The sequence below is a fragment of the Tenrec ecaudatus genome, chromosome 8 (assembly GCF_050624435.1).
Source record: "Tenrec ecaudatus isolate mTenEca1 chromosome 8, mTenEca1.hap1, whole genome shotgun sequence".
In the NCBI taxonomy this organism is placed as follows: domain Eukaryota; kingdom Metazoa; phylum Chordata; class Mammalia; order Afrosoricida; family Tenrecidae; genus Tenrec; species Tenrec ecaudatus.
Window position 1 is genome coordinate 125,004,518 of NC_134537.1, and position 16,791 is coordinate 125,021,308.

A 16,791-nucleotide genomic window follows, 5' to 3' on the forward strand; every position below is an offset into this window, starting at 1 on the left:
GCCAGGATTAAGATGATTTTAAATATCATTAATTTTCCACTTAAAGAAAGAGGAAGCATTACATATGATTAAATCTGTATAAAAATATGACTATAAGATCCCTAGGAATCAAAAGGAACCCAGTAAAGAAAGCGCGAGCACACGGCAGCTGCCTCTGAGTGAGTTGCCGGAGTCTAACTGTACGACAATCGCTTTCCTCCTTCCACGCCCTTCTTCGTGCGCTCAACCACAACAGAGAAGAGGAAGTGAAAAGCATCTCCTTTAATAAGGAAATGGTATTTCAAGAGAAAACTCTGCCAACTTACAGATTTTATCACAAGTGTAATTGTGTAAAGAAGTAGACATATTTAAAGTTTCGAGTACCTAACAGGTTTGCATGAGATTTCAAATACATCAAGTTGGTCAAAATTCAGCCTAATGTTAGAGTAGTGACTCACCCTAAAAAAATCTAAATATAAATGAGAGGATCAACAGATACTGACTGGAACGATGTGAGACTGTCCCCACCAACGGGCGGTGGAGTGGGGGCTACACCGTAACCACAGAGGACCAGTTAGAGCCCACCATGCACTCCTTGGGAGGAGGGTGCGCTGCCGACTGCTGAGCAGAGTCCCAGCCGCGGGACCATAGAGCAGCAGGGCTACGCGGTCCTCCACAGGTGGAATCCACTCAGTGGTAGTGGGCTTGCAGGCTAGTAAGCACCTCAGCTGTTATTTTACAAGTAAACTAAAATAATTCAAAATATGAACACATTCTATACACGATGTTTTGCAAAGTACCTAAATCAGTACCTTGTGACACTTGCAAACGATCTCTTTTTCTTCAACAGTTGTACTGATCAAATAAGAAACATAGACAAGAAACATTCTTGATCCCACTGTCCCACAGCGAACATAGAAGGTTTTTTCCAGCTGGAAAGAATTAAAAATTGTAATGTAATTAATTAGAGGAACTGTTTGCTTCCTGATAGTCTATCCCACATCTTGAGAGTTTAGTGTAACAACCTATTAAACTCTTCTGACACCTGTGACAGGCTGCTGTGTGCTAATTAATCAGACCCCACCTTGGAGAAGTACCCTAAGCATACTCCTGGCACAGCATTAAGAATGGACACAGTAAAAAAAAAAAAAAGGGTAACATCATTACTTCTTTTTTCTTTAACCATTTTTAACTTCTCCAAGTTTATTCATGCTTGATTTGGAAACTAAAGTTGAGCAAGAGGCCATTTCACTAAATTATCAAGTTATTTTATCAGGCAACTAATTCTTAAGGTCATTTGCTTTAAAATTCCCTCCTACAAAAAGCAGCTTAAAACATACTACACATTCATATTTGTAAAATTTATGTAAAATGTTCATTAACACAGTTTGGTTTTCTTTCAACCCCAGGATATGAAACAGGAAAATTGGCTGTATATTTAGAACCAGACACTGGTTGATTCCCTCTCCAATCCCAGTTGGCCAAGTTCACCTGCTGCCCTGGGTGTAAATCTCCAACAGGAATGTCCGTGAGCAGAGCAGGGAAAGATTCATCACATAGCTCTGTTCCGTGAAGAGTCACGTGCGTTTTCTGAGTTAGATTGGCATCCTGTCCTGAAAGTGTTAACATTTGTGTTTTAAAATAGAGAATTCAAACATTTCTATCGTAATCAGTACTTTATGAAGAGCACCACATCAGAACCCTAGTTTACACAAGTCCTTACATGTACACCTGTCAGTTAAGTTAGGCAGGGACTAAAATGAAGAGAGTGCTTACCTGGCTTTAAACCAGCTGTGAGCTTCACGTCTGTGATTTGGGTCTTTTCGTGGGACTGCACAGTCACAACCAAACAATACATTTCATTCATTAGGGCAGGAGGTTCATGTCGCAGATGGACAGAGACGTTTGGAACTCTGGATATGATCCTGAAAAGAAACCTTGGCTAAGTAACTCATTTTTTTCTTTTTTAAAAGTCACTTACTTAAAGTATTTAAAAGAATTAATAGGATGACCTTTAGCACTTTGCTGCTGAGACAGACTTACATTGTGCTTGCCTGAATGGTTATGCTGTCCCAGTGAACCTCATTGTCAGGGAGCTTAGGCCGCCTTTTGAAGGAACGGGATGCCTGTAGCGCTTCCTGGGGGGAAGCAGCATCTCCTCCTCCTCCCTGCCAATTTAAAGCCACACACCTTCCGGACTCATTACCTAGAACCAGATCCACTGAAGTAATCTAAAAGAAAAAGGTCTGTCAGAAATGCCATCTCACGTTTGTTTGTCAACAGCCCCTCTAAAAAAATAAACCAAAAAACAAATAGCATCTTAGGTTGATAGTAACAAGCCAGGAAACCAGGGTAATGGAAGTCAGAATATCTACTTCTGAGTTGACTTCTTGACATCTTATAGCAGTACACTAGCTAACTGTACTCTGTTTTAACTTCTTCAACTTAACAGGCACAATGGTCTCTCCAGTGAAGGGATTACAATGGACAGCTGTGAAGCACCGCTGTGACTTTGGCACCCGACACAGTGCCCATAGTGGATTTTCAATTGGTGGGTGCTGGAGTAAGATGCTTTCATGACCTCTACAGAGTCATAACCTAGTTTTTAAGACCAAATACATTTTTCCTGAAAGCATTTGTAGTATAGCAATGAAGTGCTTTACTAATTAAGGAAATGCCTCTTTCAAATAGATTCACTAAAAAATGGATTAAAAAAGGGTTATTCATTATGATTTCTATCTAGTAAGCTTGCTCAAATTCCAAGTGTAGAGTAAAATATGTTAAGTAATGATTTCAAAAAAAGAATATGCAAAAAACTTCCAAATTCTGGTTAATAATAAAAATTAATGGATTCACAGAACTTGTTATGAGAATACCGGTATCCAAAATAGTGAGTCCATGAATCAATGCCCACTTATAGCACCCCTGTAGGGACAGAGCAGAATTGCTCACATGATTCCACGGCTGCCATGTTTTAAAGAATCAGGCAGTCCTAGCTCTCTCCTGTCAGTTGCTGGTAGATTCCCACTCATCCTCTTGGTTCCCATTGAGTGTTTTAGCTTCTGCACCCCCCCACGCCCCTTGGCTACTGGTGTAGCCTCCTTATATTCCTACCTTAGCACCCAAAGTTTGGAGCGCTAACCATTCCCATTCGATTCATAGATAGTAAGCAATGAGTGCATACTACTTGTTAATCACTACTCTAAGCAATGTACAGCAATTAGTTATTTAATCCTCACAGAATGCTACACCATAGCTACTGAAGACACTGAGAAATACAAAGGTAAAGTAACTGCCTGCAGTCACAAGCTAGTAGGTTGGTGGGTTGGAATTTGAACCCAAGTAGTCTGACTCCAGAACTTATAATCAATAAAACTCACTTCCATCACATATTTCCGAAAGCCATTTTAATGATCTAGCTGAAAGGTTTCCAAACTCACTTGGCCGACCAACCCTTCGCAGGAAAAAAAATCACTCCTCTGGTCATGAAAATGTTTGCACTATACCCCCTAACACAGAATAAAGTACAGGAAACTGCTTGTGCAGCTCGCTGGATGACAGGGAGAGAGAACTGCACAAGCAGTATTACCCATTTGGAAAACACCAACCTACATTAAGTCAACTTCAAAAATGTTTCCCCGACTTAAAAATATGCAGTGTAGCAATATTTAAGCATCACATCAAAAATGGATTTCTGAATGAATTATATATTTTTAATTTGACAGATAATATGTATTTTAAAACTCCTTAAATGATTATGCATATTACACTCACAATTTTTAATTTGAAAAATCTTAAAACTACATGTTCATAAAAATTATGATTAAGTACTTATCTTAGACTTACAGGACATATTTTAATTTTTTTACTTAAACTTTTATGGTACTTGACTTTTTCTGACATTAATTTCTATTATAATTTGAAATATTGAAGCAAACAGCAGTAACTAACCTCAATTTTCTTTCCCACATCTTCAGTTTTTGCAACAAATTTAAATGAGAACTTTCTTGCTTTACCAGGAATTAGGCACATTTTTTCCTGAGTCAAATTTTCTAAAATGTCACTGACTCTGGATGCTTCTTCTATTACACAGAACTGGTTGTATTCCTGGGGAAAAAAAAAAAAAAGAGTTCGACAAGGGTCAGAGTTTATACACATCAAATGTCAAATGCTTTCCTCACTAAACACCCAGTGATCTGGGACTTGTCAATTCCACTTACCACTTCAGAAGAAGACTGAAGTATCACAGAGGGCTGTACTGAAAGAGAGGACTTTTATAGCACAGGTATTTATCAGGGCACTACTGTCAGCAGGAAAAGACCATTCACACCAAGGGAGCCCCAGTGTTAATCCGGAATCTGCCACTTTGCAGATGTGTGACCGTGACGTACACATGTGCTTACCTGTCCTGTAAGGTACTGAAGATTAAACCTGACTTCCGTCAGACACATCCCATGGGCAACCAACTTCTCGTCCCAAGAAAAAATCCTGGGTCAAGCTGGACCAACGGAAGACTGAAAGAGCCCATTTGTATTTTTGTGTCACTGTGTATACTGAGGGCACGGGCCAGAGTTTAATCAGTCGAAGCTCATTCCAAGTTTCTACAGTTTCCTTTGGAACAGCATTTTACTAAATAATCTAAGGCTGCAGTTCTCATAATGAACTCTAGGATTCATTTCTTCTGTGATTTCTTAGCAAAACGTTTTCCAAAGACTTAATTATCAAACCAGGTGCTCAGTATCACATTGCCCAAAGGTATTTTTTCCTACTTATTTGACTACTTGAAAAAACATTGTGATTGTATTCACAAGACACCCTTTTCCGTAAAAAATTCTATAAGGCCACTTTCTTTGAGAAAACCAGAGTACATAACTATTGGGATCCTAAATGCATCAGATGTTTTGACTTGACACGAAAAAGGATAAACAGGTAATCTCATGATTTCAAACTGTAGACTGAAAGCAATTTCTATTTTGTGGAAATTATTCCTTATGTGTAATGCTAATGACATGAACATTTTTAATGACAATTAAGTGGCATGTCTTAGATCTAAACTATGTAGGCAATAATGAAATAATGATGTTTTATTTTACTGAGAAAAAACTCAATGTTGGAAAAATACTCATGTCTATCATATTTTAAAGTCTCAACAAATAAAGTTTACTATTTCAAGTTTAAAATATTTTCATTTCAATACTTAGGTTTTTTGTAGATCTCAGTAATTTTTATGAATTCTGCTATTGATGGAAAGCCATTCTGTGAAAATGGTGCTGTTAAGGCAAAATACTATTGTAAATGTAATAAAAGTCATCTATATCATATTGTGAAATAAATGAAAATATTGCGAACTATTATTAAAAAAAAAAGACCACTCACTCTTTCCATGGGAGTTTCTGAAAACACTTCCTTTGAGGGAGAAACAACAATCTGTTCTTTGTCCCACTGGGTACTGACAGCCATTCCCACTTCTTGAGGAACTCTCATTCCATGTGGCTTCGGTGTCACCACACCATTTCCTGTTTCTCATCCTTAGCAACTTACTGCTTTTCCACTAAAGAAATCCTTCCCCCATCCCCTTTCCTGTCCCCTTAATTGGGAGTTTCTACAAGGTTCAGCTTTTAGGTTTCTAGTCTTTTCTCTTTGTGGTCACATCATTGGGAAGTTTATCTATTTTCACATATTCAACACTTCCGTGCTAATGAATTATTGACCTTTTCTGCACTACAAGCTTATATCCACAATTGTTTGGAGGACATTTCTCCTATCACTTCAAACTTGGCATGTCTCAAACTGGAGTTCCCTCCCTACCCCACCTCCCAAGAGCATACTCCTTACAGATGAATCAATGAAGACAGCTTTCACGAACACGTCTGGCACATCACCACTCTCACCCATTCTATAGTGAGAACTTCCCAAGAGTCATCGTCCTTAACAGCAGGAGAATCACCATCATACAAAATTCTTACATAGTTCAAACTTTGTATTTCTAATTTTCTGTGCGATCATGAGGTGTCGAAGAGATCAGGTATCAGGCATCATCAGAAAAAAAAAAAAAAATCTTACCATAGTGAATGAGGTCTGGAGTGGAGACCCAAAGTCCATGTGTAGGACACTGGATATCCCCTTACAGAAGGGTCTTGGGGAGGAGATGAGCCATCAGGGTGCAATGTACCAACGATGAAAAATACAACTTTCCTCTAGTTCCTAAATGCTCCCCCCTCCCCCCATCATGATCCCAATTCTACCTTGCAAGTCTGGCTAGACCAGAGGATGGACACTGGTACAGATAGGAACTGGAAACACAGGAAATCCAGGGCGGATGATCCCTTTAGGACCAGTGGTGTGAGTGGCGATACTGGGAGGGTAGAGGGAGGGTGGGTTGGAAAGGGGAGACCAATTACAAGGATCTACATGTGACCTCTCCCTGGGGGACAGACAATAGAAAAGTGGGTGAAGGGAGATGTCATACAGGGCAAGATATGACAAAATCATAATTTATAAATTATCAAGGGTTCATGAGGGAGAGGGGAGTGGGGAGGGAGGGGAAAAATGAGGACCTGATGCCAGGGGCTTAAGTGGAGAGCAAATGTTTTGAGAATGATGAGGGCAATGAATGTACAAATGTGCTTTACACAATTGATGTATGTATGGATTGTGAAAAGAGTTGTATGAGCCCCTAATAAAATAATTTTTTTAAAAAAACCTTCTAATTTCCTTTTCCATCCTGAGGTTATCAAACTTAAATATCCTGTAATATTTTTCTTATGATTTATAACCCAAATATAAACTAAGGTTATATTTCAGAATAAATTTAATTTTTTAAATTACTTGCTTTATATTCTTTCATCATGTATAGATTTTAGTTATCAAAAGTGTGTATGTTTGCTGAAAGAAATGGGAAGTGGGATTGGGTGGGAAAAGTAAAATAGTCCCTATCGAAATCACACACTAATTCCAGACTTAGAGTAGTTCATGCCAAGCAGAACAATGACCTGTCCTGACGGAGCTTAGATTCCACTAAGGAAACCAAGCCACTTGCTAAAACGTCACACAAAGGTGAACCCACAGCTATGATGAGTACTGTTAAGGGATCTGGCCCTGGCCTCTCACCCCTAATGCTTACATTCTAATGAGATGCCACTGCTACATTTTTTCAAATTTATCATAATGCTGAGAATATTGTAACTTGCAATAAAGTCTTGCTGGCTAAAGACTCAATAACATGGTTTAAATCCTCAAACTTTTCAAATCAAATGCTAATAAAAATGTTTAAATAGAATATAAGATAAATGATTTTTTAAATTGGAATGCATTCATTCTGAACATCTAAAATTCCAAATGATCAAAACTTTATTCATTTTTTGATGCCAGAACCATGAATTGCAAAAGACAAGAGTATGAAAAGTAAACATTTGAATTGCTGCTAGTTAAGCTTAGAAATAAGCGAGGGTACCCACAAGAAACCAGAATCGTGCCCCTACCAAACTCTGTGTCTAAGTTTTTTTACAAAACAACCTTATTGCCTTCAAAGTACTCTCCATCACACTTAAAATATTTGTCAAATCTGCAATTCCATTCTTGGAACCATTTTTCAAGCTCATCTGGTTTGGATGGTTGACAGCACCTCCCTCAGTTTTTCTTCTACTCTTCTATGTTGTCAAATTGCTGTCCTTTCATGTCCCTCTTCATTCATAGAAACAAAAAGAGGTTGTACCGAGCAAGGTCAGGTTTAAGTGAGGTGCATGGAGCAAGAGAGGCATGCTGTTTGTGGCCCCAAACTGGCACACTCAGATGGCTTTGTGAGCAGGTGCATTGTCGTGGTAGCCAAACCAGTCCTGTCTGCCACAAAGTAGGCGGTTTTTACCACACAGTTAGGCAATCTTTTCAGAACCTCTAAACAGAAAGTTGGATTAACAGTCTTCCCGCTGGAATGAACAGAAAATGCACTATAGGTTTGGGAAGTTGATAGACATCCAGCACAAAGTTTGTCATCAAAACACTTGAGTTTTTCCATTAGCACTGTCCTTGTAAGCTCTGTTCAACCTCACAACAATTTCTGCAGCATTTTTACCGAGCAGGAAACAAAATTTTACGGCTACACGTTGTTCTCTTAATTCGGCCATCACAAAAAACAAGGGCGCAAAACTGCTTTTACAAAAAAAAAAAAATACTGTGACCAGAGAGAATCTTCCCAGGCAATACCACTGGGCGCACTAACTCAGTATTGTTCAATGCTTGCCGACCGGGAAAAAAATGTGTGTTACGAAAGCTCCACCCAGCAGGGTTTTTTCTTTCTATTTTTTGGGGGGGAAGGGGCACCCCCACGTATAGTTCACTTATTTTTAAATAGGCCTTAGCAAAATTTCTTTTCTGCTATGAATCCATCAAGACCTAAAACTCACTCACCTTGTTCTACCTAGTCAAATAAAAGCGACAGTAAAGAACACTTCACTGTGTTCACCCAGCAGCATCCAGCTGGAGAAGTATTATTAGGAACCCACGACATGCTTTCTGAAGGTGAAGGACTTGAAGCACTTGCTGATGAAGAACTGTAGCCTTCAGCATGGATTATAATTCAACGTAAGACATCCACAATCCTCACAACTAGACCAATAGGTAACAACATGATCAATGGAGAAAAGGTTGAAGTTGTCAAGGATTTTGTCTTGTTTGGATCCACAATCAACAATCATGGAAGCAGCAGTCAAGAGATCAAAAAATGTATTTCATTAGGTGCATCTGCTGCACACAGACCTCTTTACAATACTGAAGAGCAAGAACATTACTTTGAGAACTAAGGCAGGTGGTCCTCAAACTACAGCCCACGGGCCACATGCGGCCCGCCGAGGACATTTATCCAGCCCACTGGGTGTTTTTGCCCCGTTTGTTGTTTTACTTCAAAATAAGATATGTGCAGTGTGTACAGGAATTTGTTCATAGTTTTTTAAAACTATAGTCCAGCCCTCCAACGGGTCTGAGGGACAGTGAAATGGCCCCGTTTAACAAGTGTGAGGACCCCTGGACTAAGGTGTGCCTGACCCAAGCCATGCTGTTCTCCATTGCATCATATGCACGTGAAAGTTAGACAATGAATAAGGAAAACCACAGAAGAATCAATACATCTGACTTGTAGTGCTGGGAAAGAATATTGGAAGTACTATGGATTGCTGAAAGGACAAACCAATCTGTAGTCAAAGTAAGAGGGCTCCTTAGAGGCAAGGATGGTCAGATTTCATCTTGCATAGTGTGGACATATTGTAAGGAGACTTCACGTTTGGTGAAGGGAGGCCCTCAAGGAGATGGAATGACACAATGGTGTCAGGCAGAGGCACAACTGTGAGGATGGCACAGGACCGGGCAATGTCTTCTTAGATTGTGCATATGGTCACTATGAGTCAGAGCTGACTCAATGGCACTTGACAACAGTAACAACAGAGTTATGGCCGGGGAGGCTGGAGAGAAATCAGGTGCTAATAACAATGAGTACAAGAAAGAGGAAAATTTTCTAACATGGATTGTAGCGATGATTCCAAAACTCTTTTAAATATGATCAAACCATTGACTCGTATGATGGATGAGTTATATGCCAATAAAACTTGTAAGAAAGAAAACCTCCTGAAAATAAGAGTTCTATGATTTTGTCGCAATAAAGTCCAAAAACTACATATATATCTTTGGTAGAAATATACAAAAGGGTACCATTACCTGATTATTAAAGCTGATACAGAGCTTGGAAAACCGAATGGGATGTGGACAATCAGCCTTCAGATAAATATGGAATTGAACAGGAACATCCACATGAAAACTTGGGGCATGAAACTTGGCTTTGCATTGTACTAGAAATAAAACAAAAATGTCTAAGTTACTACTAGACACCTTAGACGTCTATCCACATTCTCTGAACCACAGTTACTCTTTCTTCACTTTATTTTCTAAAACCATTTTCCTGGAAGCTCATGCAGATATCTTTAGAAAGACCTCATCTACATTAGTCATTCTTAATGGCTTCAGCATTTGCATGTCAAGAAATGTAAACGTACCTCACTTTTATTAATTTATAATGAAAGGGATAGAGGCCAATGTGCAAATATTTTTATGTTAAGCATTAAGATAGCAGACGGACTTTGGGCCTCTACTCAAGGCCTCCCTTAACACAAGAACTCTTTGTTCTGATAATCTGGCACTTTTTGATACTCACCTTCCCGATACAATTGCTGAAGACAAAGTGGGTGCAAAAGTAAATGTGGTGTAGAGAGCAGATGGTGCGCGGCTACTAAAAGATATAACGTCTGGTGTCTTAAAGGCTTGAAGTTAAACAAGCAGCCATCTATCAGGGAAGCAAATAGGCCCTCATAGAAGAAGTATACCAGCCTGTGTGATCATGAGGTGTCATGGGATCAAGTATCAAAAGATCCAAAACAAAAAACTACAAACGAGGGGTGTCGGAGTAAAGACCCAAAGCCCATCTGTACACAATTGGATATCCCCTCCCCACACACACAGAAGGGTTTTAAGAAAGTGATAATTCAACCAAAGTGAAGTATAGCATGGAGAAACCACACATCATTCCTCTTAGTTCTTAAATGCCTCCTTCCCTCCACTACCATGATCCAGTTCTACCTTACAAATCCAGCTAGACTGGAGAACACACATTGGTACAGATATGAGCTCTGGACACATGGAAATCAGGGCAGATAACCCCTTCAGGAACAGTAGTGGGAGTAGTGATATAAAAGTGGGGTGGCCGGGGAGGGAGAAGGGGGAGAAAAGGGGAACCCCCATCACAAGTTTGGATATAAAGTGCCCCCCCACCTGAAGGAGGACAAATAAAAGAAGGGTGGGTGAAGGGAGACAACGGACAGTGTCAGATATGAAATAATCATATCTAACTGATCAAGGGCTCATGAGGATGGGAGGGTGGGGGAGACAAGGGGGAAAAGAGGAGCTTACACTAAGGGCTCAAGTAGCAAATGCTTTGGAAATGATGATGGCAACATATGTACAAATATGCTTGATACAACTGATGTGTGGGATGTTATAAGAGCTGTTAGAGCCCCCGATAAAATGGGGGGGGAAAATCAAATCTAATTCCCAAACTATCTTTAATTAAAAATATATTGTCCCACATCAAAAGACATTTAGTATCATAAGCCATTAAAGATGCAAATCAAAACCACACTGAAATACCTTTTCATTCTCACTAGGAGAGGTAAACATGAAATAATTTTGGCTCTCCAGTAAACCAGAAGCATATATAAACTGGTGCTTGCACTCAATCATAGCCCTAATCTGAAAAACAATTAGTTTTTTTTATGATATAACCAACTCAATACTTGAGCTCATGAGGAGATCAGTGAAGATATGGATGCTGGATACTCTAGTACAGTATGGGGAAGAAATCAGATGGTGCTCAGCTATCGGAAAAACAGTATCTGGGGTTTAAAAGTCTTAACAATCAACCATCTAAGTGAAGTGTCAACTACACCCACATCAAAGAAGCACACCTCCCTGTGTGTTCCAAGGATGATAAATAATAAATGCCAAATCCGGAGGAGAATAAGGTATCAAAGCTAAATTCTGAACACCTAGTTTGCTGAAGGTTATCGATGACAAGGGACACCCAAAACCCATGTGCAGGGTCCTCACATGGTGACCCTTCCCTGAACATAGTCCAGGGTGAGTGGCCTTGCTGTCAGACAGAGCACGCTCAAGAAGATTATGGCAGAGGTAGTTAGGCTAAAATATAACACTGCATCATTTGATCTCTCTAGGACTCACTTTAAAGTTGTTTCAATTTTTAATATTTTCTGCTTTCTTTTTGAGGTTTTTCTGTTTTATTTTGTCTTCTTTTGTTTTGTTGATTTCTTGTTTGTGTTTTCTTTGACTTCCTGTATAAGAAACCCAGGAGAGGTAAGTCTATAGAGACGGTAGCTACATTAACTGTTACCTAGGGGTATGGAAGAGGGTAAATGGGCTAACTGAGGAACTGACACCAGTAGGTGTGAGAAAGAAGAAAGCACTCTGACGTTGACTGTGGTGAAAGTCGCACAACTCTTCCTAACATGACTGAACCAGGTAAACCGTGTGATGCTAATTACATGGCAAAAGCACTATTTACACAAAGGGAAAAACCTAGAAAACAACACAAGTTAGCAAAAATGTAGGAAAACTGCAACTTTTATCCTTTGCTGAAATGTACAAAATTGTGAAAAATGGTAGCCATTAATAAAAATTAAAAAAAGAAAATTACCACATTGTGGGACATAGACTCAGCAAAGCCATTTTGTATTTAAAAGTCATACAAGAAGGAGGGTGGGAAAGTTCCCGTAAGTGACTCAGATGCTTGGAAAATGAAAACTTAGTAACATTTGTTTAAGCACAAAGGGTCTAGAGGATGCAATGACCAGAAACTTACAGATAAGGACCCCGGAATGTTCAGGACACTGTGATCAGAAACTTACAGAAAAAGTTCCCAAAATGATGAATTAAAGGCTAACCGCAAGGTCTGCTTCTGTTCCTGCTTGCTTGCACAGCTGCGAAGCCCCACTGTTTACCCCACTCTATAAAAACCCAAGTCTGTGAGCGACCAGGACCACCCTCTCCTCTCTCCTCAGAGGGCTGGTCCCTGTGCAGGTTCTTTTCCTCCTTTCGGTCTCCTTTAATAAACTGTCTTGCTTCTTACCAGAATCTGGTCTTGAACAGTTCAAGAACAATATGACCCAGCAATTCCACTCCTAAGAACACACGTAAGAGACTGAAAGCAAAGACTCAAAAAGAGACGAGTGGTGATCAAAAAGTGGCCACCGATGGTCACTGCAGTGCTACTTATGAAGGCCCAAAGGTAGAAAAACCGCTAATACTTGAACGGATAAATAAAAAGGCAGTGCATGCATACAATGGAATGCCACTCAAATCAGGAGGAGAAACGAAGATGAAGTCTTAGTATACGCTGTAGTACAGACAGAAAGTGAAGGCATTATGCTAAGCCAATCACAAAAGAGCAGAAGACCTCACTTAAATCAAGACCTAAGAAAAAGTAAATGTGCAGAGACCAAAGTTTATTGGTGGTTCCCAGGTTCAAGGGGGAAGGAAAAAGGAGGTTAATGATGATACAAAAAAATCACCCTGATTAAGGGTAGTTTTTATTGTGATTGTTGTCAGTAAATTACACATATCTAAAAACGTTGTATTAGCAACAAAAAACCCAAACCCCCCACACATGTGATGGATGTATTTACAACAACCAAAACTGAGTAGTTGCTGAGACCAAACCATGAGATCTGTTCTGAGGTCTGGAGGTTTCGGGTCATGGTTTCATGGGCCATCCCAGCTAAACTGGCCTAATAACTACTTACAGTGCTTCAGTTCTACTCCCTCCTTCATCGCAAAGTGCCTGGGCTCTTAAAGCTTACAAACTGCCACTCCAGGCACAATAATTGTCTCTGTTCTCCTGGGCCGCCAGAGGAAGGAGATTCAGAAACACAAGGACATGGACTAAATACTCACTGCCAAGGAGTCAATGCTGTCTTCTCATACCAACCCCGTGGGTTTCCAAGACTGTAACTGTTTACAGGATGAGACAGCCTAGTCTTTCTTCTGAGGAGCTGCTGGTAGTTTTGAACAGGCAACCATGCAGACCACAGTCCAACCTGTAACCACTACACCACCAGGGCTCCATCAAGGATATGGAATGGTGGCTAATGACACCCCCCCACTCAACCCGGAGAACAACAGTCTCCTCTCCAGGGAGATCAAAGGAACTAAAGAGTGCCAGCCTGCTAACACTTTGATTAAAGAACTTTCACCAGGAAGAAAATGGAGAACCAGTTCATATTTCCATGGACTCTAGCCTCTCTGAAGCCATGGAGGCTGAGTGAACCCCTGAAACTAGAGTCTTGGGACAATCTTTTTGACCCAAAATATATCCTGAAGTCATCGCAAAACCAAGTATGTTTAGCTCACCTAGTGACATATGTCCATCTTACAGGGACTAACACTATGGGCTCAAACTGATGACAACAACTGGTCCACAACACAAGCACGTTGGGTGGGGGAGGGGGTGGGGGAGGGCCTATGTTTATGTTCCTGAGAAGAGCAGCTTGGAAAGGAGGGGGAGATAGTTTGCCCAACTCCAAGGATGCAATCAGTCACTCAACTGTCCACCTACAAACTGTTCAACTGCTGTGCTAAGTGTAATTTCACAAGCAAAACAAATCTTAGGAAAAAAGCACACTGGCTCTGTGTACAGAAAAAAAAATAAAGAACCATTTTATTACTGTTACCTTCTTTCATAACGCCTGCCTAGACAGTCAAGCATACATCTTTGAAATAGCTATCTTTAAAATGCATTTCAAATAATACCCAAACTACAAATGAGGAAAATGAATGTTAAGCTGTAAGCCACAGAGTTAAGATCTTGGTCATCTTTGTAACTCATTGGGAAGAAAGACAACAACAAGAGACAGGTTGCTGTGAGTGTACTTTGAAAATCCTTTCTCTGACTTTTACAGTTCTTACTCTGCGTCTATTCATCCCGTGGAAATATGGTGAATTCTATGAAATAAGACCTTAGATGCTGGGTACCCACCAAATGGCACAAAGTCCTGTACTCCTATTGTGAAAACGTTGCTGCCAGCTAGAGAAACACGGTCCGCCCACAGCTTCTGAGCAGTTTTCACAGCTAAGGGATCACAGTCAGGCTCAGGTTCAGGACTTTCATTCTGCACCACAGAGTGAAATATTTGTTCAATTAGTTTTTAAAACACATAGATACATACAGGCAGTATATATAGTTCTAGAAAATATTTCACATAACAAATTTCAACCTACCATTAATACACTTATGAGATTCTTTTCTATTCTAGATTTCTGCTCATCTTTCAGAGTTGAAGCTAATAGGAAGGAAGGGGAAATTTTAGAACTATAAGACAGGTAAGTAAGTTCACATTCCCATTTAATGTTTTTAAAATGTTAAAGAATAAATATCACCAAATAAATATCTTCTCTAAGACAGCTAAGCACAATTTCAGAAAACTTACAGGTAGCATGAATTTTAAAAGTTTGCTCCAACGCCTTTTATACTTGCATTTGAAACCCATGTGAAAAATTCTTTTCTGCCACATTTAAAGCAATGCAGACAAGTTGGTCCTGTTATAAAAAACCCTCAACAAGAACAAGTTCCGTAAGAGTGTGGACACGCTCACTCTTCACTGTGACTGACACACGGTAGGTTCTCTGAAATGTCTCAGAGACTAAAGAAGTCTCCACATTTTATACAGCTTACAGACTAAATTATTTTATAGATGCAGAAGCTAACAGGCACACGCATACACACACACATCAAGTTACCTCTTCCAAGGAGTTCTAGGGAGTATGTTATGTAATCCTTTAACTGGGCCATGAGGTAGGAACACTTCAAAGCTGTAGTCAGTATAGATGTGAGGAGAGTCCACCACCCTTCACTCCGATAATCACACATGACATAATCCAGCAACCTAAAAGGAGACAATGAATGCCAGACATACAGAAATCCTCCACCGTAAAGGGCTCGAACAGTTCTGTGAGAAAACAAAACTAAGCACTTTCCTTATAATATTGAAACATAAGAAAATCTTTTTTTTCTAAACAATAGTGCTGTATTGATAAAAGGTTAGTTGTAATGAGAAGAAAATCTTATTGAGATAATTAAATTGGTCCTTTCACATTTATCTACAGGTGAGGTTTCCTAAGACTTTGAGAAAACTTGTGCCAGCAGAAGATAATTGAAAGAAAAAAAAATCACAGAAATGAAGTTGAGTCAATAGAAATATGGAAATGATAAACCCTCCAATACAAATTTCTATTTCTATTTCACTATAGGTTAATGAAGATAATTATTAAAAGAGTGAATAGGACTTACTTCAAAGCCTTGGTATAATCCTTTGCATAATAATATTCTTCCCCCATTTGAACCACTACAAGGCAAGACAAGATTTTATGTACAAAATCTGAAGTTATTCGCAGCTGTATAGAATTGTGACATGTTATGAATACATACTCAGATGGCTTTTCATTCTTGGACACTTGTACTTCTTAAACTGTGCAACAGCATTACTCAGAAGAGTTATGATTATTTCCTATTAGAAAGGATAAAAGCGTTAGATATTCTCATAATTATCATTAAAAAAATTTTAAGTTTCTGTAGGGGGAAAAACTCACAGAATGAACAATATTTCTCTCCTTTAGCTGAATGGCAAGAACTCCAACTTTCTCTTTTTCAGGGTCAGAAAGATCAAAACCTGAGTAAGACAAGACACAGCCCATCTTAAGAAAGCTCACTGAGCATGAACCCTTCACATCAACACTGTGCACTCCTTGACTCCTTGACTACGTTAATGTAGTTCAGATTCCTCAACGTTCTAGAATCTTAAAGGTTCCAGGAGACAGCTTTCTTAAATGGAAGCTTCTCTGAGAGCATTATTGTGAATAAACCATTATTAGCTAGTTTTTTCAGGGTTTTTGAGCCAGTGGAATCAACCACCCAAAGCATGATAATAGTATGATTCTCTACAGCACACATTCCCTGGAGAATAAATAATCTAGTAACACTTTAGGTCCAACTGCCACACTCAAAACCTCACTGCCATCAGTGACTGACTGATGGCGACCCTATCAGCAGAGCAGAACTAACTGTTCCTGTGGGCCGCCAAGACTGGGAACCCTTGTGGGAGCAGAGAGAAGCTGCCATCGAGGCTGCGGAGATGAAAATGCTGCTCGGTGCCACTGAGACGACAGACAGGGACTCACAGTAACCCACGTGACGGAGGAGAACTG

At 39.7% G+C, this 16,791-nt stretch overlaps 1 protein-coding gene across 2 annotated transcripts in view; it reads right to left on the minus strand.

Annotated features, from left to right (window-relative positions):
• TRAPPC11 (trafficking protein particle complex subunit 11) overlaps positions 1–16,791 on the minus strand; it is a 56,605-nt gene that overhangs the window by 15,256 nt on the left and 24,558 nt on the right. For both annotated transcript variants that reach the window (XM_075556839.1, XM_075556840.1), the window contains exons 12-23: positions 16,177–16,256; positions 16,016–16,094; positions 15,878–15,932; positions 15,328–15,473; positions 14,809–14,870; positions 14,567–14,699; positions 9,685–9,815; positions 3,931–4,086; positions 2,023–2,210; positions 1,756–1,904; positions 1,471–1,592; positions 792–911 (exon numbers count right to left, since the gene is read on the minus strand). In XM_075556839.1, coding sequence (XP_075412954.1) covers positions 792–911; positions 1,471–1,592; positions 1,756–1,904; positions 2,023–2,210; positions 3,931–4,086; positions 9,685–9,815; positions 14,567–14,699; positions 14,809–14,870; positions 15,328–15,473; positions 15,878–15,932; positions 16,016–16,094; positions 16,177–16,256 — 1,421 coding nt within the window. The remainder of the gene's footprint in view (positions 1–791; positions 912–1,470; positions 1,593–1,755; positions 1,905–2,022; positions 2,211–3,930; positions 4,087–9,684; positions 9,816–14,566; positions 14,700–14,808; positions 14,871–15,327; positions 15,474–15,877; positions 15,933–16,015; positions 16,095–16,176; positions 16,257–16,791) is intronic.